This window comes from Leptidea sinapis, chromosome 25 (assembly GCF_905404315.1).
Source record: "Leptidea sinapis chromosome 25, ilLepSina1.1, whole genome shotgun sequence".
NCBI lineage: Eukaryota > Metazoa > Arthropoda > Insecta > Lepidoptera > Pieridae > Leptidea > Leptidea sinapis.
In genome coordinates, this window is record NC_066289.1 from 12,224,294 (window position 1) to 12,248,246 (window position 23,953).

The 23,953-nt window shown below is 35.4% G+C and overlaps 1 protein-coding gene and 2 non-coding genes across 3 annotated transcripts; 1 reads left to right on the forward strand and 2 right to left on the reverse strand.

Annotated features, from left to right (window-relative positions):
• The first annotated feature begins 1,915 nt into the window (after positions 1–1,915).
• On the forward strand, positions 1,916–20,838 carry LOC126971925 (uncharacterized). Its single transcript, XM_050818435.1, has 8 exons — positions 1,916–1,981; positions 3,607–3,717; positions 5,394–5,527; positions 16,534–16,678; positions 17,186–17,439; positions 17,615–17,740; positions 17,814–18,098; positions 18,179–20,838. The coding sequence occupies exons 2-8, from the start codon at positions 3,615–3,617 to the stop codon at positions 20,414–20,416; spliced, it is 3,285 nt and encodes a 1,094-aa protein (XP_050674392.1). The 5' UTR covers positions 1,916–1,981; positions 3,607–3,614; the 3' UTR covers positions 20,417–20,838.
• Positions 3,941–4,012, reverse strand: Trnae-cuc (transfer RNA glutamic acid (anticodon CUC)). The gene has a single exon. It is a non-coding gene; the product is annotated as a tRNA-Glu (tRNA).
• A 3,041-nt stretch (positions 20,839–23,879) lies between the features above and the next one.
• Positions 23,880–23,953, reverse strand: Trnai-aau (transfer RNA isoleucine (anticodon AAU)). The gene has a single exon. It is a non-coding gene; the product is annotated as a tRNA-Ile (tRNA).

Sequence of the window (23,953 nt, forward strand, 5' to 3'; positions counted from 1 at the left end):
TAAATAATCTGAATCTCGAAAACGGCTCCAAAGTTTTTAATGAAGTTTTGTGTACAGGTAGTTTCGGGGTGAGAAATAGATCTAGCTAGGTTTCAAAAAATGTAGTTTTATCCAAGTTTTAATGAGAAACTGCTGCAATACCATTAGAATACAAAGGTAAATTTCGCCACTATATACAAGATTATAATAGATCAGATGGAACATTATCACCGGATCACCCAATCCGGAAAGCAGAAGACCCCGGTTTCAATCATGATGTCGTATTAGTTTTTTTTGGTCGAGTTTTGTACCTTTTTAAAAATCCGTGCAGGTCTCGGTCGTCTAGGTACTATTTATAATTGTCACAAAAAACTCAAGTCCCTCCGTCTTACAAATTTTCGATCGCCACGTGTACTGACGCCAGTTTAACATTTTTATTCCATCTCAAGTGCTCAACGCCGCTAAATATGTTTTCACTTCAAAAATAAGATACAGGAAAATCAAATCAATCAAACTCCTACACAGAGGGATTTGTACCAAAATCAGGGACAGGGAACTTTCATAAAACAACCAGCAGAGAACCTACAACAGTGTCCTAAAATAATTCATAAGTATGGCCATAATTATTGTTCCAACTTAAAAACAATGACGTTCTATACCTTCGTCATAAACGTCATTGCTTAAAAGTTTTGTTTTGAATTCAAATTTGGAACGCGTTCATTATTTTAGAAACTTCGATCATTTCCCGTCTTTTCACATATTTTTTTCGAGGCTAATAATAAATCACAATAGTGGAAAGTGGTTGTAAAAAAAAGGAATTTCATTAATTGCCTTGCGCAGTATGGAACAATCCAAGCTTGGTTTGTTGTCAACGTTCCAGACTTTATTAAAGCTGATGACTGGCCTTTATCCGGCCTAGATCTGAATCCAGATCGATGAGGACAATACACAATCTTTGCGTGAGTGCATAGACTCGTGCCAAACAGATGAAAAGGCTGCATTAAACTAGTAATTTCGAATAAAGTTATTTTAAGTATTGCTGAGATTTCAATAAATTTGGGTATATTAGGTATAATAATCAAATAGGTATGTAAGATTTACCAAATCATCATAATCATCATTTCAGACGGAAGATGTCCACTGGATATAGGCCTCCCGAAAGATTTACCTAATCCCCTAATTAAACTAAAATACTGTGATAATAGGAGGTTTGTTATTTTTGAGCATAAAGTTCCAGTTATTTTAATAATAATTAATTAGTTTAAATTATACATTTCTGGCTCAGAATAATCTAAGCTTCGATAACATTACTTTATTTGAAGCGTAACCTAAAAGCACAATCCACCATGTCAAAATTTAATAAATAAGTATTCTAATTTATTCACAGAACAACCATACATTTCAAATAACATTTTTCTAAGAAAGTTGTACTTACATTACTTAAACATGGGGCGTGTTAGGGGCGTTAAGGTCAACCTAAACAAAGTGAGGTCGTGTTGGATTCAAATGTTGTTGTAAACTGTCACTTAAGTAATTATTGTTGGTTTATGCTGTGTAGATAGAAAATTATAACGTACGATAATAGGCAGAACATGGCTTATGTCATGTCATGCTCTCGAATAATGTCGAATCTAATTTGATGCGCGACGTGAATGAAATTATCAAGGTGTATACGGAGTTGAGTTGATGGTCAGTTCATGTAGAACGGAGTTACAAATTTAATTTAAAGTGACAATTGATTGTCAGTGGTCACCGTCGCCCATACTCTCTTGCAAAGTCTTTTTTAAATGTGACCATGTCCTATCACAAGAATTTTCGATATTTTGGTTGTACGTGGAAAGAGTTCCTTAAAAACCGCACTTGGAGGAACGCCAGTGTGGAATCCGCCGGCAAACGTCAGGGCAAACAGCTCTTCGGAACACTCCTAGTTGTAGCGCATTTCGCGTTGCTAGAAGTCGTTACTGTTAATAATGTTTTCACTAGTGATGCCACATAAAATTAGGTGAGTCATCCGCTTTCCTAATTTATGCCAATAAATATAGTTTTATTTTTAATTCTACAGACGTAATAGGCAGTCCAGAAAGAGTTACAAAAATGTTACGTTGTTACGTTTATGTTGTTCCGTCTAAAGCTCTTGTATTACGTTTATACCCTTTTTCTGAATATGCAGAACTGTAAAAATAGCAGGCTCTCTTTGCCATTGCATAGAAACATTCTTCTTACGTATATCACAGGGAGTCTCCCGAAGAACAATTATTTTTTCACTGTCACAAACTGAATTTATATCATCTGTTTTTATCTAATTACAATGCGTTTCTCAAAAAACTTTCTAGCACACACAACCAAACTTTTGAATGGCTTTCTTCCTAGGTCGATAAATCATAAAAAAAACGTTTCAAAGTTCTACTGTGGTTCAAGCGCTTCCTTGTTCATACGATAATAATCTGTGTATTTCTCTTGCATTTTTTTTTCTGGCAACTTTGCCAAAAAACGAACGAGGTATATACTAATAAATTCTGCTTTTTAAGTATTTAAGTATGCGGTGATTCAAGTCAATGTGAGCAGACCTCAATAAAAATGGCATTTGTAACAATTTTTTCTGAAGATCTCGCACACATCAAAATGATTATTGAATATCAATTACGATATTGTACGTACGTTTACAGTTACCACCGGTAACTTGTAATTTAGATAAATTACGGTCTTGTATCTATTTATTATAAAGGTCGCTATGTGAGCTCAATAATGTTTAATGAGATGTGTGCTTTACCGCGTCCGTAGTTGGGAGAATGACATTGATGAAATGCAGTCGACATTCATAGTAACAATTATTATTGTTTGTAACTTTAAATAGTTTTAATAATTAAAAATTACTTTTTATTTTGCCTTTGTCATTATTATTATAGTTAATTAACTGTTAAATTCATACTTTGAGCCTTGAGAAGGGAAGAGAGAGAAAGTTCCAGATTTCTAGGAATCTAACTCACAACGACTTGAATTGTTGTTGAGTTGAATACATTATAGATGCAGGATATGGCCCCCCTAAGTGGATACTGGATTTACACTTATGTGGTTTGCAGGAGCGCTACTGGTTCCTTCGCTTCTTTACAAAACCTGCATGTTACCAGATTATTTATGTTTTGCAATGTTGAGCGCTCCCTAGTACCAATTTTATCAATACAGCGAAAAGTGGCTGGAATCATCGACGATTAAGACGTCATCTCCGATTGGTTTAATTCTTTGGCGTTGCGTAAAGTAGGTTTTTTCTGCATATTTGTAGCATTACGGGGGTCACTGCTTTGATTAGATCCGTCCATCGCGTGGGTGACTCTTTTCTCCTCCACCTGGCTCTGCACTGCTTAATTCGGTCCTTCATTTCTGGAGGTGTGACCACCTTACCAAATGATACGACTACAAATAGAGCCATATTTCGGTGAGTTGCATAGTTGGCACATCCCTCCATATATTGTAAACTAAAACTGTTTTTTTATGTGTCTACAATTTTTAAAGCAGCAGTAGGTAGCGAACACTGCACTATTGCACATTCAGTTAGCATTCTATTATTACTTTTACAATCCTTTGGTAATAATATAACAGTAGGGTGAAAATTTTAATTGTTTGTTTCAGAATGTCCAATGGCAAGTTTTGGTCGTGGTTCTACTAAGCCAGATATTCCGTTTGTGTTTTTACCGCTGAAAGGGCAGATAATATACCCTTCGAAGGAGATCATTTTCACAGGTAATTTAACTATAAGTTACATAAACTCAAATTTGTACTTGACGTAATAGAGTACAATATTCTAGTAACACTAAACACGAAATAGTTTTTATAATAAATTTAACGTCTGCGTAGATTTTTCTGAATAATTTAATTTCTGTATCAAAAAATATAACATTACCAACCAGAAGGCACATATTAATATTATTAACAAATATTTTGAAAGAAAAACAAAAAGATGTTATTCCGGTACCGGGAATCGAACCCGAGCCTCCTGGGTGAGAGCCAGGTATCCTAGCCACTAGACCATACCGGAGTTGAGCTTTAGTGTGAAATATAGCAAGATAATGTAAACAAAGATATCCAATGATGCACGAGTGGTCACCAAAGCAAAATGAACGTAAGAAGGTATTTATGTATGTAGGTGACAGTCTCTCAAAGAAAAATTTAAAGATATAAATATTATGACTGTTCATTGTCAGTACATTTATGAAAACTTAATATACGTTCACAAAAATCTTCATTATTATAACACTAGAAATTACGGATTGCTTGTAACTAATTCTAGTAGGCTTCATAAGATACAATTATAGTTTTAAGGGTAAATGTATACACTTTTATAATAAAGTCCCAGCCACTATTCAGGCATTCTCTATAAAAAAAATAAATGTTTTATTAAAAAAAAAATCTGTCGTAAATTCTATTACTCCACAGCTGAATATCTAAGTGATCGGACAGCCTGGCACTAGATTATGATTATTTTATAGCAGTAGCAATGACAGTACAATATTGTATATTTTTTTTAAAAAGAACGCAAAAAAAGAATGCTGGGAGAGTTTCTTGCGCCGCTTCTTCTCTCTCAGAGCGCCATTTGTTTCCGAAGTGGTAGTAGTATCTAGTACTTATATTAGAAATGACATCAAAACGAGTTCTAAAGGAATCAATTTTGAGAAAATAAATGCCTTTTATGCCTTTTTATGAATTCGTAAACCGAAACCTCAAAGGTCCGTGGCGTACGAGCATCGAACCGGTATCACCGTGTTGACGGTCAACGGTTCTGTGTATTGGATCACGAACGCTTTAAATAGATGTTATAATAATTATTAACGACCCCTTGAAAGGACCCCTTAAAGGACCCTTGAAAGTTGCAGACCCGCATTTAAAAAATATAACTTATTAACAATTGTTTAATTATACATATTTGAGCGCTGTATGTTTGTTCGAAAAAATTTTAGCGAATTCAGTAAACATGAAAACACTTCTCTTATCCCATCCAAGGAACCCATCAAACTACAAGTACCTTGCTGTAGAACTACATTATTTCAGAGAAACTGTTTTTGTGTGCATAAAAATCTATAATCACATCCCAAAGAAAACAATAGAGGTAGATCAAATAGGAATTTCTCATCTAAATTGAAAATATATCTTATTAAAAACTGCTTAATACGAATATTTTCAATTAAAAACTTGATATATTTTTTTTGTAATTTAATATTAATAAATAATACTGCTACTAATAATATATTTAACCTGTTGTTTAACTGATAGTATTGTATCTAATGATTTAGAAATGTATTTTGTAAAATTTGCACGTCATAATTGTGGCAAACATGTATTTTATAATATTAATTTATGTAACATCAATCTAACATGTTTAAGCAAATAAAAACTTTGACTTTGACTTAACGTTTGTGTAGATGTGGAGGATTCTGTATGTGCTGTAACGAGTGCGCAGTACTTGTCCGTGTCGGGTTGGGTCACGCTCAGGGACCTGCTGGACAATGACGTGCCCTTCGGACTCTACAGGGACGAAGGAAGCACGTACTTACAGGTTAGTTATATGTATATAATATTAAAATGTATATTATTCACATGATTAGAAGACGCGTATATATAGGGCTCTATGTTTAAATAAGTTAATGTAAGTAAAGCATAGACAATATAAGTATTTAATTAGGTTTGAAGTCTGTAGATAATATTGTATAAGTAATAATGTAATATCATCAGCTTTAGAATGTTTACTTTATCAAAAGGACGTCACAAAACTTAACATACATACCTACCGTCCGTGATCGCATTCCATATCGGACCACCTAAAGCGGATAATCATAATTGTATTAAATTAATATTAAAACCTCCCAAAGGCAATTAACCTCCCAAGTTGAAGAGATACTAGGTCCCTCTGCGATCATTTCCACGTGTCGACCGTTACGAGACGATGTATTGGTACAGTTGACAAATAACGCGCGGGGAATAACAACTGTCTAAGTGTCTAGTGTAAATTGAGGGCAAAAAATGAAATTTGAAATGAATTCTTAAGATATATTTCATTTATATAGTTTCATTTTGAGAAAGATTTATGAAGATTAAAATATTACGAGCTAGAACGCCAGAAGCGCCCCCATTGTAACGCCATCTTATACTGTGGAGTGTGGTGTAGGCTAACGTTATCGTAAATAGCCACTTATTATCACATATTTATTGATCGCCTTATCAAAGATGGGTAATTAAAGCATTACTCGTTATAAAATTTTACGAAACAACCTTACATAAACAAAGATTTTATCGGAGATGTAATTATTATCAAAAAGTTGTAATATTGTGTTGATATAAAGTTAATGGATGTGAACACATTTTGTTGTTTTTACAATGTTCCGTTAAAGTTTCTGTCGTTTCTAAAGTTTATGGTGACATTTATTAATCATAAATTATAAGCTATATATAAATTAAAGGAATAGAAATTTTATCTCGAAGTTATTTAATTCCTAATAATTTCCCATTCAATTTTAATTTGTTGTGGTTGCAATTTCACGTCCAGAAGAGTCTATAATGTGTCCACTCAACAAACTTCAAAATATTGATGTAAATTATCATAATAATAGAAAAAATATTCTACCTACTTATAGCTATATGCTGCAATGGATTTAAATTCACGCTGACGAAGTAGGGGGCAAAGCTTTTATGTAAATATTATTAGTTAAAAATATTTACTTATATTAATACCTATCATAAATGAGAAAGTAACTCTATTTAACATATATAAGCCAACTGATATTTATGAAATTTAGTACGGAAATAGTGTGAGGTTTTGAATATAAGTTAAGTTTTGTACCGAAAAGAAGAGTTACCACTAAAGTACAGGAAAGCTAAAAATAGTTGAAGAAATATAAATTATACTGGAAATATTAGTAAGCCACATCCAGTAACGTGTTTCTTCATCCATGATCAAACTCTATCAAAACCAAAATGCAGTGGTGAACTCGTAAAATGTTTATCACATCGGGAGCAAATACCGGTCCATTTGTCGCAAGACTCATAACAACGAAATATTATGTCTAAAACACAAGATCTTGGTGGTCCTTTTAAATAAATCATCTTTTTATGGCCAGTTCAGTTGCAGGGTTCCGTACCCAGAGCGTTCCCTGACCATCGGGAATTCTGTTACTAAGTCTAAGTTTGTCCATCTGTTTGTGAAATGTATCTCATAAACGGCCGTGGTTTCTCATAAAATACATCTGTAATTTTGACAGAGTATCTATTACTGCCGCTCAACAAGTAATGAATATAAGCGGTATAAGCTTGAATAATGCAAACTCAAAAGTTCGTGTTATATTGATAGATGGATTGTTTCTTTATGTAGAGTCATAGCCTACTGTTATTTATTGTCTTAACATTACAGTAGGCCTAGTTTAGCCTACTATAGGACAACACTCGCTTCTAGCCGTTCGGTAAGTCGTTTCTAGTTTCTAGCTCTACTAGCTTGTCGTTCAAAGTTCAAAAAGTCAATAAATAATAATTATAATAAGTTTTAATATAGCTACTTATTACGGATATTGTCTTGAAGCTATATTGTCCGCAGACTAGTATTAGATCAATGTTCAAAAATCCAAAACTTTTATATTCAATAGGATCAATGTTGATGCTTAAGTGTTTAAATTCTACTGATCCTCTCCTCTCTCTCTGGTAATGTTCTTACGTTTGCTTTTCATATTCATGAGAAAATCAGTCTTAAAAGACAGACAGACGAACAACAAGGTGATCCTATATCCCATTTTTTTAGGCGTAAAATACCCTAAAATACTCCTCAGTGCATTTCAATTAATATTTTATTATTCCTTATCGAGAGGTATATAAAACTTACCTAGGTACATATTATTTGAGCAAAGTCTATTCATGTTAAATTTTAAAAAAGTAAGAATAATAAAAATAAATACCAAAATATTTAATTATATTATATTGAAGCTGTTAATTTTAATGTTAAATAATATATCGCTTTTAAGTTTTTATGAAGCATAAACACGTATCGCATTGCCTTTATGTGTAATAAAAATACACGTTTAAAATTTGAACTCAATTATATCGCTAACGTTTTAATAGTTCTATTAAAAATACGGGAGAAAATATATTAATATCGAAGTCTCAATAAACACTTGAAGGAAAATGTGTATGATACAAGGAGATTATAGTATATTAAAATATTTTTGGTGCGATGTTAATTATTGTGCCCCATATTTTTAACCGCGTATAATGTTCAATAATGTTGAGCATATAGTCAAGGGTCAATATTTATGTAGAAAATTGTATATATTTTCGTATTATTCATTACGCCAGAGTTAGCGGATAAAGCACTTATCATTGCTTCTGGCGTTGTCGAGGGATGCGATAGCTGATGCGAACGGGGTTCAGCTGACGGTAATTGACGCCCATTACAATGCGGTGCGCTCAGGATCCTTGAAAAACACCAAAAGTTCAGAGCGGCACTACAACTGCACTCGTCACCTTGAGACATAAGATGTTAAGTCTCATTTGCCCAGTAATTTTACTAGCTACGACGCCCTTCAGACCGAAACACAGTAATGCTTACACATTACTGCTCCACGGCAGAAATAGGCGCCGTTGTGGTACCCATAATCTAGCCGGCATCCTGTGCAAAGGAGCCTCCCACTATCTTACACATGTCTCTTGTTACATATTTATATTTATAATCGTTAAGATAATTCTCCCTTATTACCTTTATTTATTTAGTCATGTTTGAGTATATTTTGTGCACCATGTATGATGTTTTTATACCGATAAAGCTGTAACTATTGTTGTAAAAGAGTGGCAAAGAGGTTCTTGACTGTATATGTAAATCTTTGACATACATAAGTGTCATTTCTTTCACTTATATAAGTTAATTCACAGTGATTTTTGATTGGATATTCGATGACCCCCGCGGATTCCAAAGAGTTGCTCGATTAGACATCTCGTACTCGACTACACCTTGTCAAGTAATGCGACTTTTTTAATGTGCACCAGACACGTTACACGATAAAACTTTAATAGTTCCTGAAGTACCAGTTGTAACAATAAAACTAAAATACGAATCAAGATGACATAAAATATGAATTATTACTTACCCGAAAATATGTTACAACTTAGCGAGGACAACAAATAAGTTAATAGATGAATTATTAGAAGAGTGCTGTACATGTTTACCTATGCACTAAAGCTCGTTCCACATGACGCGGGAACCGCACCAGCGCCGTATTCCACACCATTGTTCATACATGAATTTTATTGGAAAAATAATATTAGATTTGTCAATGCTAACTTTCTTTAAGTATATTAATATTAAATCAATTCACAAATAAAATTTGAAAACAAAATTTTATTTATGAACGATGCGGGCTCAGAAAGGTTAGCTCAGTTGGAAGAGCACTCGCACGGAACGCGAGAGGTCGTGGGTTCGAGACCCGCATCATCCATAAAATTTGGTTTTCAAATTTTATTTGTGTATTAATCCTAGAAGTGAGGGTTATCACCTTAAAAACATAACAAATTTGATAAAATCCATTCTTTTAGTATTGTGGGCAATGCTTCAATTAACTACTAGCGTTGCTTTACTATTTAACTCTATGGTTTGCATGCGGTTCCTGTGCGGCACCGGTGCCGCTTTCTACAAAATTTCATAACCTGCTAGATGAAGAATCCATACATTTATAATTTTGACCTCATAATTCAAATTCAAATTCAAATATTTTTATTCAAAATAGGATTCAAAATCACTTATTGAACGTCAAAAACCAACACCTATTCCAAAGAGACCGCCTCAGACCTGAGAAGAATGGGCGCAAGAAACTCTTTTCGGGCTTTTTTTTTAAATAATAATAAGCCTGAGGGTGTTCGCCTTATTCCCAGTCAGTGGTGTCATTAAGAATATCGTTTATGCTATAGTAACTTTTCCCACACAAACGTTTTTTAACAATTCTTTTGAACCTCGTAACACACTTGTTTTGTACATTTTCTGGGATCATAATATCATATAGAAGCATATACATCGCCCAACAAAAGACTTACTAACTCGACCCAACCGAGTAGTAGGCAATTTTATGTTTGTTCCTCGTGTTAACATTATGAATGTCACAGATTCTAGAAAATTCCTCAATGTGCTTATGAACATACAGAACATTATCAAGAATGTATTGCAATGTAAGCAACAGTCAAAATGTTTATTTCTTTAAATTTTTCTCTGAATGATTCTTTAGGACCTAGATTATATATCGCGAGAATAACCCTCTTGTGCAGCACAAAAATGATATTAATATCGGCCGCACTGCCGCACTGCCCCATAACAATATACCTTAGGATATAACCAAAATTACCAGCCAAAAAATAGACACAAATACTTGTGATACAAGAAAAATATATACTTTTTTATTTGCAGAATTCTATAGCGATATATATATATATATATATATAAAGTCAATAGTATTTTTTTTCTATTTATATATTTCATTTCTTACTGGGGTTGTAACTACATCATACCTTTCATCTATTATTTTCATGTCCAGAATACACATCCTTTACCTCTAGTATGTGAGTAAGTATCTATACAGAGAATAGTGCCCCGCTATTGTGACAACGAGAGTGCAAAAATAATTATTTTTCAAACGAAGCCATCATGTTTAGATTGGGCTATGGATTCTTCCTTGAGTGCCGACTACCTACTGTTTCTGTCTTTCGTTGTGCCACAGTACTTGATCTTAGCCAGGTCCTGTGTTGTAAACGCGAAGTAAAGTTATTCCAAATTTTAAATTTTTTGTCTTTACCTTTGTCACTATAGAATTACATGAAAGGGAGATGTAATTTTAAACTTGTAGTAACTTTTTATTGCGTTTATTTATAAGACAGATTGGGTATGAATGTTAATTTCACGACTGCCTTCTATGTTTGGGTTTGGACTTTGTACAGTGTACACTCACCTTTTTAAAACATGTAGTATGATGATTATAATAAAACCGGATTTAATTCTTATGCTCAATAAAAACAACATCAATAAATAGTCAAGGAAATCAATTTGATATGCTCAATAAGAACTTCTTACAGCACAAGTGTGCAAACAGTTAATGAGCTATAGTGTAGTTTTGTATTAAGTTACAATGAAATTTTCGGTCAACTAAACTAATATTTACTCAAATAACATTGTTAACTGCATTTATTCAACCGGATGAAGCTATCAGTCGGGCAAGAGTAGAACAGACAATAATTCATAGACGTGCTGTAAAATAATTATTACTTATTATTCAAATATTAATAAATCTGCTGACTACACATCCCGATGGTTACCAGGTCTTTGTCGACGCCCCTCTTGGAACGTCCGACCATTGCCTGGTCAGGAGTGTAGTGCCTATCCGACGCCAACGTCGCAGACCACCAGCGACCCGCCGCGTTTGGCACTACAAGTCAGCAGATTGGGATAGGATGCGTTCCTTTTTTGCATCCTACCCTTGGGGCAAGGTTTGTTTCTCTTCGGATGATCCTAGTGCCTGCGCCATTGCAGTAGGCGATGTGATACTGCAGGGCATGGATATTTTTATACCAAGCTCTGTAGTACCGATCGGTGGCAGATCACAGCCCTGGTTCGATGCGTCAGTTAAAGCAGCATCTGACTGCAAAAAACAGGCGTATCGAACTTGGGTTACGGCGCTGGGCACAAAGGATCCGAACTGCAAAGTTCTTAAGAGGAAATATAACCGTGCCTCCAGATTTTTTAAGCGGCAAATCGCCCGTGCGAAGTCTAAGCACGTCGTCAAAATCGGCGAGCAGCTTTCCAGTTACCCGACCGGAACACGCAAGTTCTGGTCGTTGTCGAAAGCTGCTCTTGGTAACTTCAACCAGCCGTCCATGCCGCCGTTGCACATGAGGAATGACACCCTGGCCCATACGGCAAAAGAGAAAGCCGAGCTCCTGTGCGCTCTTTTCGCCTCCAACACGACTCTTGACGACAACGGAAAAACACCGCCGACCATCCCGCGGTGTCAGAGCTCTATGCCTGAAGTACAGTTCAGACAGAAAACTGTTAGGCGAGCTCTGTTTTCGTTGGACGTCAGGAAGTCGAGCGGGCCGGATGGCATTTCTCCAATCGTGCTTAGAACGTGTGCCCCTGAGTTGACGCCGGTGCTAACGCGTTTATTCCGGCACTCTTATTCCAAAGGCGTAGTCCCTGACTCATGGAAGTCAGCCCTTGTCCATCCGATCCAAAAAAAAGGAGACAGTTCGGATCCGGCGAACTACAGGCCTATTGCTATCACCTCCCTGCTCTCCAAAATCATGGAGAGCATAATTAGCCACCAGCTTTTAGTATACCTAGAGGGTCACCAGTTGATCAACGACCGACAGTACGGGTTTGGCCATGGACGGTCGGCAGGTGATCTTCTGGTATACCTAACACATAGATGGGCGGCGGCTATTGAAAGCAAGGGGGAAGGCCTGGCAGTTAGCCTGGATATAGCGAAGGCCTTTGATCGTGTATGGCACAAGGCGCTCCTCTCAAAACTTCCATCATTTGGGCTTCCCGAGAGCTTGTGCAAGTGGACCTCCAGCTTCCTCACTGGGCGTAGCATACAGGTCGTTGTCGACGGATATTGCTCGAACCCGAAGCCCGTGAATGCTGGAGTGCCCCAAGGCTGTGTGCTATCTCCTACGCTGTTTCTTCTGCATATCAATGATATGTTGGACACCTCCAACATGCATTGCTATGCAGATGACAGCACTGGTGATGCCGTATACACGGGCCATGCAGGTCTCTCTCGGGAAATCGTCGACCAGTGCCGGGAGAAACTTGTGTCTTCTATCGAGTCCTCTCTCGAGAAGGTCGCGGAATGGGGTAAATTGAACCTTGTCCAATTTAACCCCCAGAAGACTCAAGTTTGCGCGTTTACCACTAAAAAAAACCCATTTGTCGTATCACCGCTCTTCGAGAACACTTCTCTTAAAGCCGCGCCTAGTATCGGAATACTGGGTCTAGAAATCTCGAGCGATTGCCAATTCCTAGGCCATCTGGAGGGCAAAGCCAAATTGGCTTCGAAGAAGCTGGGCGTCATCAATAGAGCACGGCAATACTTCAAGCCGGCCCACATTCTAGCGCTCTACAAAGCGCAGGTCCGGCCACACATGGAGTATTGCTGTCATCTCTGGTCTGGTGCACCCCAGTACCTGCTCGATCCATTTGACCGCGTGCAACGTAGAGCAGCTCGAATTGTCGGGGACTCAGTGCTCTGTGAACGGCTGGATCACTTGGCGTTGCGTAGAGACGTCGCTTCATTGTGTGTCTTCTACCGCATTTATCACGGGGAGTGTTCCGAAGAGCTGTTTAACCTGATTCCTGCCGCTGAATTTCACCATCACACGACACGCCACAAGTTAGGATATCATCCCCACCATCTGGATGTGTGGCGGTCCTCCACAGTGCGGTTTTCAAGAAGCTTTCTCCCTCGTACTACAAAGCTGTGGAATGAGCTTCCTTGTGCGGTGTTTCGGGGACGATACGACATGGGTACCTTCAAAAAAAGCGCGTACACCTTCCTTAAAGGCCGGCAACGCTCTTGTGATTCCTCTGGTGTTGCAAGAGAATGTGGGCGGCGGTGATCACTTAACACCAGGTGACCCGTACGCTCGTTTGTCCTCCTATTCCATAAAAAAAAAAAAAAAAAAATAAGTCACACAAAAAGTTTTAAATAATTTGTTATGTTTTTAAAGTGATAAACCTCACTTCTAGGATTAATACACAAATATATTTTGAAAACACGGGACTCGTACCCACGACCTCTGGCGTTCTTTGCTAGTGCTCTCACAACTGAGCTAACCGTTCGACGTGACGTATCGTCATAAAATCTTGTATGCTTTGTTCAACTCTCAGGTTGTGGGGTCATGTACAGGGTCAACTTTACAGTTGATAACCTGCTCAACTCAAATATTTGCATATTAGGAAATTGACTTGAGATGTCGCTCTTGTAAATCTAAACAATTTGTTATGTTTTTAAAGTGGTAACCCTTACTGCTAGGATTTATACAGCTAAGTTGGGAGAGCACTGGCACGGAACGCCAGAGGTCGTGGGTTCGAGTCCCACATCGTTCATAAAATTTTATTTTAAAATTTTATTTGTGTATTAAAAAGTTTTAAGTTGTAGGCATAATACTCACTAACAACATTCTCAATATCAGATTGTTAACGAAGTTATTATGTACCCTATTATGAATTATATTACGCTATTCGTATTATAATTATTATTATATTAAGGAAATTTATTATTATCTTTATATATATATTTCTTGTGTGCGTGTGTATGTCACTGAACTCCTCCTAGACGGCTGGACCGATTTTGATGAAATTTTTTGTGTGAGTTCAAGGGGATTCGAGGATGGTTTAGATTCACAATTGAACTACCTCATAAACGGCTGGACCGATTTTGGTGATATTTTTGTGTGTTCCGGTGAATTTGAGATTGGTGTGTGTCTTCAGGTGGATTCGAGAATGGTTTAGAATCAAAATTAAACTACCTCCTAAACGGCTGGACCAATGTTGATGATTTTTTTGTTTGTTTCAGTGAATTTGAGATTGGTTTAGATTCTCAATTCCGTCCATATAATATAATTCTCCTGCTCATGTGTATGTAAGCGAACTCCCCCTAACGGCTGGACTGATTTTTCAAATTTAAGACGTGTGTACAGGACAACGTCTGTTGGGTCCACTAGTATTATTATAAAAATACTACAAGCTGTTTTGAAAGTGTATCAATGTAGAAAAACTGCGGCGCCAGGAACTGAGATGGGGGCCGCTAGGTCGATTGTTCAATTGTTATTATCGTCGGATAATTTTTGAAATTGCTTTTAAAATAACAATCATTTGTAGTTCAATTCGATTCAGTAGAAGTCTGTATGGAGCGAGAACTAACGAATATAATTAATGTTTTAATTCGCCGACATTCAAAACAGGTCGAAATTTGTTTAACTTAATAATCGCATTGCCACCCTGATTCTGCAATAAGTAATTATGATAAACATTTACAAAACAATTATTATATTTGGACCGATATTAATTAACATTTCATGATTATGTTGCTTCGTCGCATTATGGTAATAATATTAAATCGAGCAATATAAAGCGAATATGTACACTGATTCTTGCATCTCTAACGATGTTATAAAAGGTAACATTCGAATCATTCCGTAAATGAAATTAGTTAAGTATTTAATTTTAGTAATTTTCTTTGAGTGATCAAAGAATGAGAATGGGACTGAACTGATAGGTCCAATTCAAGCCAGTGGGACGCTCCTTTGCACAGGATGCCGGCTAGATTATGGGTACCACAGCGGCGCCTATTTCTGCCGTGAAGCAGTAATGTGTAAGTATAACTGTGTTTCGGTCTGAAGGGTGCATCAAGGTGACGAGCGCAGTTGCAGTGCCGCTCAGAAATTTTGGGGTTTTTCAAGAATCCTGAGCGGCACTGCAGTGTAATGGCCAGGGCGTATCAATTATCATCAGATGAACTTCCTGCTCGTCTTGTCCCTAATTTTCATAAAAAACATACATTTTATATTACCAAAGCTAATTTATCAGTACATGTCATTATTATGTGCACACGGCCAAATCTGTTTCATCAACATAAAAAAGATATTTTATTTTGATAACCGAAGCCAGTCTACTATTGCATAATTAAGATTGTTTCTTAAATTATTGAAATGACATTGAATTAAAATAACGGCCATATATCTTGTAAGATGTTATCAGTTTGAGTGATGTCACCAAACATTCTCACACTCTATTAAAATATCGCCCGGCTACAGTTGGGAGGTGTTAAAACGTAACGCCAAGATCCAGTCGGCGATAAGTGAACGACTTCAAAGGAGCAATTAGTATAGACTGTCCAAATACTCAGCATTTAGATTCGTTCGTTGATATCAAATGATTGAAGTAAATTTGTTTTTGAGATTATTTGATGGTGGACGCTTAAATGGATTGTTTGCTGTAGATTCGCTATTATCACACTCTGCAAATGCATGAAAATGTTTCATTCAATAAAATAATTATTGATAATCGGCTGCAATTTGACGATCGTTCGTCAATTAAAATTTTTATTTTCATCCTTTATTTAAATAAACCTATTGAACCTTTTAAGCTAAACCTAGCTTCGTGAGCTATTAAAATTTTTAAATCACTTATACAATCTCAAAAACTACCCATATAGGTGGATATCCACTGCAGAATGGGCGCGGGGTTGATTTTTTGTATTATTTTTTTTTTCAACATTAAATTTCGCAAAATAAAAGTAAGGCTGAGGGCGGTCGCTTCTTTCCCAACCTGTTTCATTAAGATTGTCATTTATGTCATATTATCCTTTACCAAGTTAACGTTTTTACAATTCTTTTGAATTTTTGTATTAATTGGCTTATAACTTTTATTTGAATGTGACTTTCAGGTCAAATATGTATTTTTTACAAGGATAAATAGTAGAAACGTTTCACTCACAAAAGTAAAGTCTACAATTTCAATTCTAATTACTTTTTCCTTTTTAGTGGCGAGGATCTGCTGCTCTTCACTCTCGTCTAGAAGGTCGGTTGGTGGCAGCCCATGTACTTTGCTCTGCCCCTCCACCATCTCGTCTTGCAACGTCGTGTGCTGTGTTTCGAATAGCTGGTGCCACACATAATTCGTTACTGGGTAATTTATATAGTTTGCTTTTCCAACAAAATTCAATTCATTGCATTTCATGAACACTTATTGTCAGCTTGAATTTATGAAACATTGGGATTCAATACCTCAGGCTTGAGTAAAATGGACGCAGTGATCTAAGACAGCCTTTTTTTAAAGACATATTGCAGTACAATTAAAATTTTATGAATTATCCCGGCCGCTATCGTCCTATTCCCAAGAGTCTGGTATAGTGTAACTATGAAGTTCAAGTACACAAAACTATATTTTTATGTAGGCACCATAAAGATGAAAAATATATCCAATTAAATAACAGGTCTTTATTCGAACATGACGGTATACCATAGGGTACCGTCACAATCAATACGTGATTTACCTTGAAACATGCGTTACTTCTGGATAAATAAGTTGAGTTTAACAAGTCTTTGCAGTTGTTTGAATTAAATTATGATTTAAGGTATTTATACATTATGGTTCATAGCATGTAAAACTACAATACTTTTTATTTTTTTGCAGATGTAAAGTCTATACCATTTCATGCTGGTGAAACTATATCCAATGGGCCTCACGCTCAAAGTCGAGGTCTCAGCGTTCTGGAATCACTAGCAATAGGAGTGTGTGTGTTCATACTTGTATTCATATACGCCGCCGGGATTATGTTCTACATACATTACAAGCAGAAACAGAAACATAACAATAAAGATCCAGAAAATCATTCAAATACTAGTGATAATGGTTCTACTTTAGATTCTAGAATTAATATCGATGTGGTAAGCATTTATGTTTTTATTAAGTTAACCATAGTTCTATTAGATTTACTTAACATGTAATTGGAATAATCAGGGAAAATTAAAAAAGATTTAAAATGAGATTAAATAGATCTTTAAAAGTGTAAGCATGAATGCAGTTAATTAAATGAATCAACAATTTATATTTTATTTACAGAGAATGAAAACCAATCCACTGATGAAAATAGAAAATATGCGAAATGAATATAGTGATCCAGGTCTTTCTGATGTCAGTGAACTAACAGAAGATACTATTGAATCAGTACCAAAAAACAATCAAAAGGTATTCATTATTTAACACAATAGTAATTATGAGTCGTTTGAGTAAATATTTTTAGTTTTGTTTATTATTCCAGGAAAGAACTTCTAATACTACATCTGCAATTGTGCATTCTAAAAGAAAGAAACCATGTAGAACATCAGTACGAGCTAGTTCTACTCCAGAAAGATTAACGGATCGTCTACAAAGGCGTTCTGCTTCTCCGGAAATGGAGAGAGCCCCGCATTCTGATCTATCAATATTACATTGTAGTATAGACAATAATGCTGTTGATAATATTCCAAGTACACCTGATGGAGAACCAGTAGTGAGAAGAAAGCTTTACTTTAATCCAGTATTTTTTGAGACTGAACACTTAAAGGTAATTTTAGTTGAATTTAAATTCAAGATACTTACTTACTTAAATTACGTTAATTAGAATTAACCCTCTCTTTCTTACAGAACCCTCCACCAGCGGCAATTGAATTTCTCAGCAAGTTACGGGAAGTTATGACTATTGCTAAGGATAAGATGACGTCTAAAAGATTTATACCAAATCTTTCCGATATACCTGAAGAAGAATCTTATCATACCATAGACTTAGGTTGGGATATTCCATGTGCCAGACAAGGTCGTAGATTTAGTGCTATTAGTCTTAAAAGAGAAAATAGTAGACGGGCTATACATTGTGGAGGGTGCCCTGGTTGTGATAATACTGTACGTGGGCAAAAGGCATTAGGTTTGAACAGATCAAATTCGTGTAAAACATGTGTCAGCGATGATTACAAACAAAAAATTGTTCAAAAGTGGCTAGATGATGTACCGTTACCTTCGGTTAATATGTCAAAAGCAAAAAAATCGATAGCCAAGGTAAGCGGTACACCGAGAGTTGTAGAAACAAAAGAAAAAGATGACACTCGACTAAATCCAGCTGAACCATTGCGCGATGATGAGACAGAAACACTTGTCATTAGCGAGTCTATTCTCAAGGAGATAATCTATGATTCACATGTTAAAAGTAATGAAATAGAAATATTAGATAAAAGTGGTGTAACTCAGAATGCAAACAATTCAGTTAAAAATAAACGAAGTCCATCAAATCATGCAACTCGACGTGTTCGTAAGAAGTTACCACCTCCGCCACCTCCTCCCTCTGCAGTTCTAGATGAAAATAGAGATAATAAATTGGAACCTGTTTTGCCTGAAGTAAAGATGAAAATGGAAGCGGTTATACGTGAGTTAAATAAATGTCAGCGAACAGATTCAGATATCAAAGAGCTTCCTAAAATTATTATACCAATAGTAGAAGCTGATCACAATTTCAATGGCAACTTATCTTCTGAGCCTAATAAAAAAGAGTTTTATTTACAAAGACCTACAGATGTTGACTCCGATAGCTTAGAAAGAGGTCAGAACCTAAAAAGAAGATTTTCTTTAGATTTTGATTCCGAATATTTTCAAAATGAAGGAGTGTCCTATCAACAGCAGTTACAAATGTCTAGAGAACGGCTTTCACAAAGTTGGCGTGATCTAAAACAAGCAATAGATAGCAATTTTTCTTCTTTGCAACCTACCGTAAATGAATCGAACAGGTTTATTTATTCTAGAGATATATTTGCACACAACAATGAACCCATTTATAATAATATATCAAGACCAGGACCCTTAACTATTGAAGTGCGTGGATCACCCGTAGACAATAGAAAAAAGGAAAGTGAAGATTTTGATCCAGATACGCTGGATCGAAAGCCTAAAAAACATGTTGATAAGAACGAAAATGAAAACAAAAAATGTGTTGAAAAAATTTTACTAAAATCTGGTGGAAGCTTTAAGAACAAACTTTCATCGCCAAATAATAAACCACCGAGTCCTGAAGAGGCAGGATTTACCAGGAAAATAGGTAGCTTGAGACAAATATACGAAGCTAAAACTAGGGCACAGGATTCTCAGTTCGGCTCGTTTTACGAAAGGCGTGGAAGTATTCAATATGATAAAAAGTCAGAGTTTGTACGAAACGTACAAAGTTCAGATAAATCAAAGTCATCCATTCCACCGAAGCAAAAATATAACCGCGAAAGTCCACCCAAAGATCCAAAAAGCGAATGTCAAAGATCTGAAGAAAAAGATATATTTCCTACATATTCTAAAAATGAAAATCTGAATGCTCGAAGATCAGGTCGCCGCTCAGCTAGGACGAGATCAAGAAAAATAGACTTGAAGAAATTGCCAAAAACAGAAGACTCAGGTTATTTGAGCACTGATTCTAATGAATCTAAGCGTCGAGCTAAATATTTGTTGCAGTTGAAACCAAAAGTGCAAACTCCACAACTCAGTAAGCCTGTACCAGTATTAAATAAGGGTCTTCAGATAGAATCGGATACGGATGAGTTGGAGTCTCTTTGTGACGGTCGAAGTGAGTCGGGTGGTGAGAGCGTTGAAACGGACTCTGTTTTCTTTGGAAACATTGACTCAAAGAGAATATATGAAGAGTTGGGTTTAAACGGCAATCGCAGTAAAAGGAACCGTATCCAGGAACAAAGAGATTCTGGATTTGCGGGAGAGACTATTATTTTGAGCGGTGATAGTGATTCGGAACATAAAAGTGTTATTTCAATTGTGACTGGGAGGGACGGTCGCACTTCTGCCAAATCTATTTCTAATTTAAATGATCCGCCATACGTTCATTCTGTAGAATGTTGAATTGTTGTAAATATATCGTAGTAGAGTGAATACTGAATCTAAATTAGTTTAAAATGTAAATATTTCGCACCTCATAGTTAAATTAACGTAGACTTAAGCCACCGAATTTACCTCATAAGTACTGTACGGGATTATTAATTTTTAATAAATTTAATTTGACAAATTATTTCTGTAGATTTAATGAGTGTGTATATGCCGATATAAACGAATGAATGAACTGTAAATTATTTATGACCGGCCGGTTGTGCAATTTTTGTACTTTTTAATGTTTTATTTTAAATCAGGGATGGACTAAGGTTTATAATGATAAGACTTGTATGTATATAACATATATATTAAATATAAGAGTAAATTAAGTATTCAATAGCTTAGATTTTAAGTGCTGTGTAGTGTTTATGTAAATACATTGAAAAATACTTTTATGAATTTATTTTATTTCACTTGCCAATAGATTAGATAAAGTAAAAATAAATGATTTAATTATATATTCATTCGTATTTTATGGACATTGTAAATCTACATCACAAATTAATAAATTGTATAGCTCAACGGCTCTTTGGGAGGGGCCTTTGTCCAGCAGTGGACGTGTTCCAGCTGATATGATGACGATCACGATAGCTCAATAATTATACTTACGTTATTTTTAGCTATGTCAAATAAGAATCAAAATATCGGATAGATGGCAGGTGACAAAATACAGAAAGACACGATTAAAGATATTACTTTTCTTTGCTGAATAAAAAAAAAATCCATATTAGCTTTCATCAAGAGATACCACCTTTTCAATAACTATCATTACTTTAGTCAACTCTATGGAGTTGACGCTCTCTGCCTTTTTGAAATGATAAATCTCGGTGCACTGACCACTTTATTATGTGGATACTGAATATTGCTATGTAACGCTCCTTTGGATAAGGTCAAGGAAGCGATCAGAACAAAATTTACCAGATTACTTTATGCAAATTTACAAAGTCATATACCTTTGTAAATATGCATATACAAATAAAAGATATTGTAGATATTTTTTATTATTTATCTCTATTTGTTGAAAAAGTTTTTACTTCTGCCGTGTGGCTAATTCACGTACAGAGTTTATTTTTAGTATTAAATAAATAATAAAATTCTTACTAAGTAAAAACTGTACATACAATATTATTTTACAAGAATACATCCAAAAAGAATACCGATTTTATAAATTTTTTAATTTTTTTGTCTGTATTAATTAATGTACGGCAAAACGCAAAAACTACTATACTATATAGATTACATTCATATTATCACTAGATGTATAAGTATTCTTGTTGCTAATAGTGTCCACGCGGACGAAGTCGCGGGCAGTAGGTAGCTAGTTTAACATTTTTTTTTTTATGAAAATATGGGACAAGACGAGCAGGACGTTCAGCTGATGGCAACTGATACGCTCTGCCCATTACAATGCAGTGCCGCTCAGGATTCTTGAAACCCCAAAAATTCTGAGCGGCACTACAACTGCGCTCGTCACCTTGAGACAAGATGTTAAGTCTCATTTGCCCAGTAATTTCACTAGCTACGGCGCCCTTCAGACCGAAACACAGTAATGCTTACACATTACTGCTTCACGGCAGAAATAGGCGCCGTTGTGGTACCCATAATCTAGCCGGCATCCTGTGCAAAGGAGCCTCCCAATGGTAATAATAACATAATTAAAATCCATCGTATACATAAGATCACCATCCTGATATATCGAGTACTACATCTGCATCTATCGCTTTCTCTGCTACCGCCCACAAAAAAAGGTATAGTTTCTCTACAATTAAACAATAATAATTTCTAAAGGCCTCAAAGCTTATTGAATTAAATGGAAAATGATTTTGCATAAGCACACAACATAATCGAAGCGATGCTTTCAAGTTACCGACAAGCATTTATAATGAGGATAATTAATATGATCACGTTTAACTTTACTCTTGTAATATAAAGCAAAGTATTACAAAGGCTATAGTACTGTTACTATACAGTAAGTAAGCCGCTATTAGCTGCGAATAATTCTATTTGTTTAGTTTAATAAATTAATCTTATATAAGAACCAAAATTAAACATTTTGCCAACAATCCGGTAAGTTGAGCTCTTATGAGAAGCTGCAGGATACTAATTGACTCCTAAATCAATTTATAGCATTGGGACTTTAAATACAATCTTAATATACTTACTAATCTTAATACTCTATGTAAACGATACACCATAATTCTCGAACATAATATCATACATAAATTTCAATGTTTTATTAAAAATGGCTCTTTCGTAAATCCTACTACTCCACAGCTATATCTAAGTGATCCAACAGCCTGGGACTAGATTATGATTATTTTATAGTAATAGCAATGACAGTACAATATTGTATATTTCATTAAAAAGAGCGCAAAAAAAGAATGCTGCGAGACTTACGCCAGTTCCTCTCTCACAGAACACCTTTTGTTTCCGAAGTGGTAGTAGTATCTAGTATATTAGAAATAAAATCAAAAATATTTCTAAAGGAAGCAAATTTTGAGAAAATATATGGCTTTTATCGACTTTGATAGTACTTGAATAAGTTATAAAAATCTTCAGAGAATCATGAGTACAGTATATTCATCAAACTATAGGTACACTGCAAATAAATAAATTCTGTTCAGGTCGTTTTTAAAACTTCCACATTCGCTCAATTAGACGTTTTTTTTTGTTTTCATAAATTATTATTATCTCGAAGTGACCAAATAACTTCAACTACAAATAAGTATGTCAGTAAGATAAAAAATACACACAACTTAAGCAGGTTTTTAAAAACATGATATTACACCAGCGGATCCGACAGACGATGTCCTGTACACACGTCTAAAATTTGAAAAATTGGTGCAGCCGTTAGGAATAGCTCACTAACATGGGCAGGAGATTTATGTAGACAGAATTTAGAATCTAAACCATTCTCAAATTCATTGGAACACACAAAAAATCATCAAAATCGGTGCAGCCGTTTAGGAGGTAGTTCAATTGTGAATCTAAACCATCCTCGAATCCACTTGAACACAAAAAAAAACATTCAAATCGGTCCAGTTGCTTAGGAGGAGTTCACTGTCAACACACGTACAGAAGAGTTATATATATAAAGATTAGCAGCAAAGGGAAACTTATTCGCTCTGATCAATGACGTTCTATATGTCATGTGCTCTTACGTATGAAACTGGAAGACACAGCTGATATTGTAAGTTAAAAATGTCAGATGATAACATTTAATATAATAAATTATTAGATAGCAAAACCTTATCTAACAAACTCGTTGTTTAAATTATTATTTAGTTTGCAATTTTTGTTAAAATAATAAGAACCTCATTTTATAGAGCTTACATTAAAATAAAATTACATTAAAAGTCATCTTTTCGGTTTTCACAAAAACTATGGAATATATAGAAAAAAGTAAAATCAGTAAAAAAAATACGAAAAGAAGGAGTGGCCCATGAGGGGATCGAACCCGCGACCTTCGCGTTATTAGCACGACGCTCTAACCAACTGAGCTAATGGGCC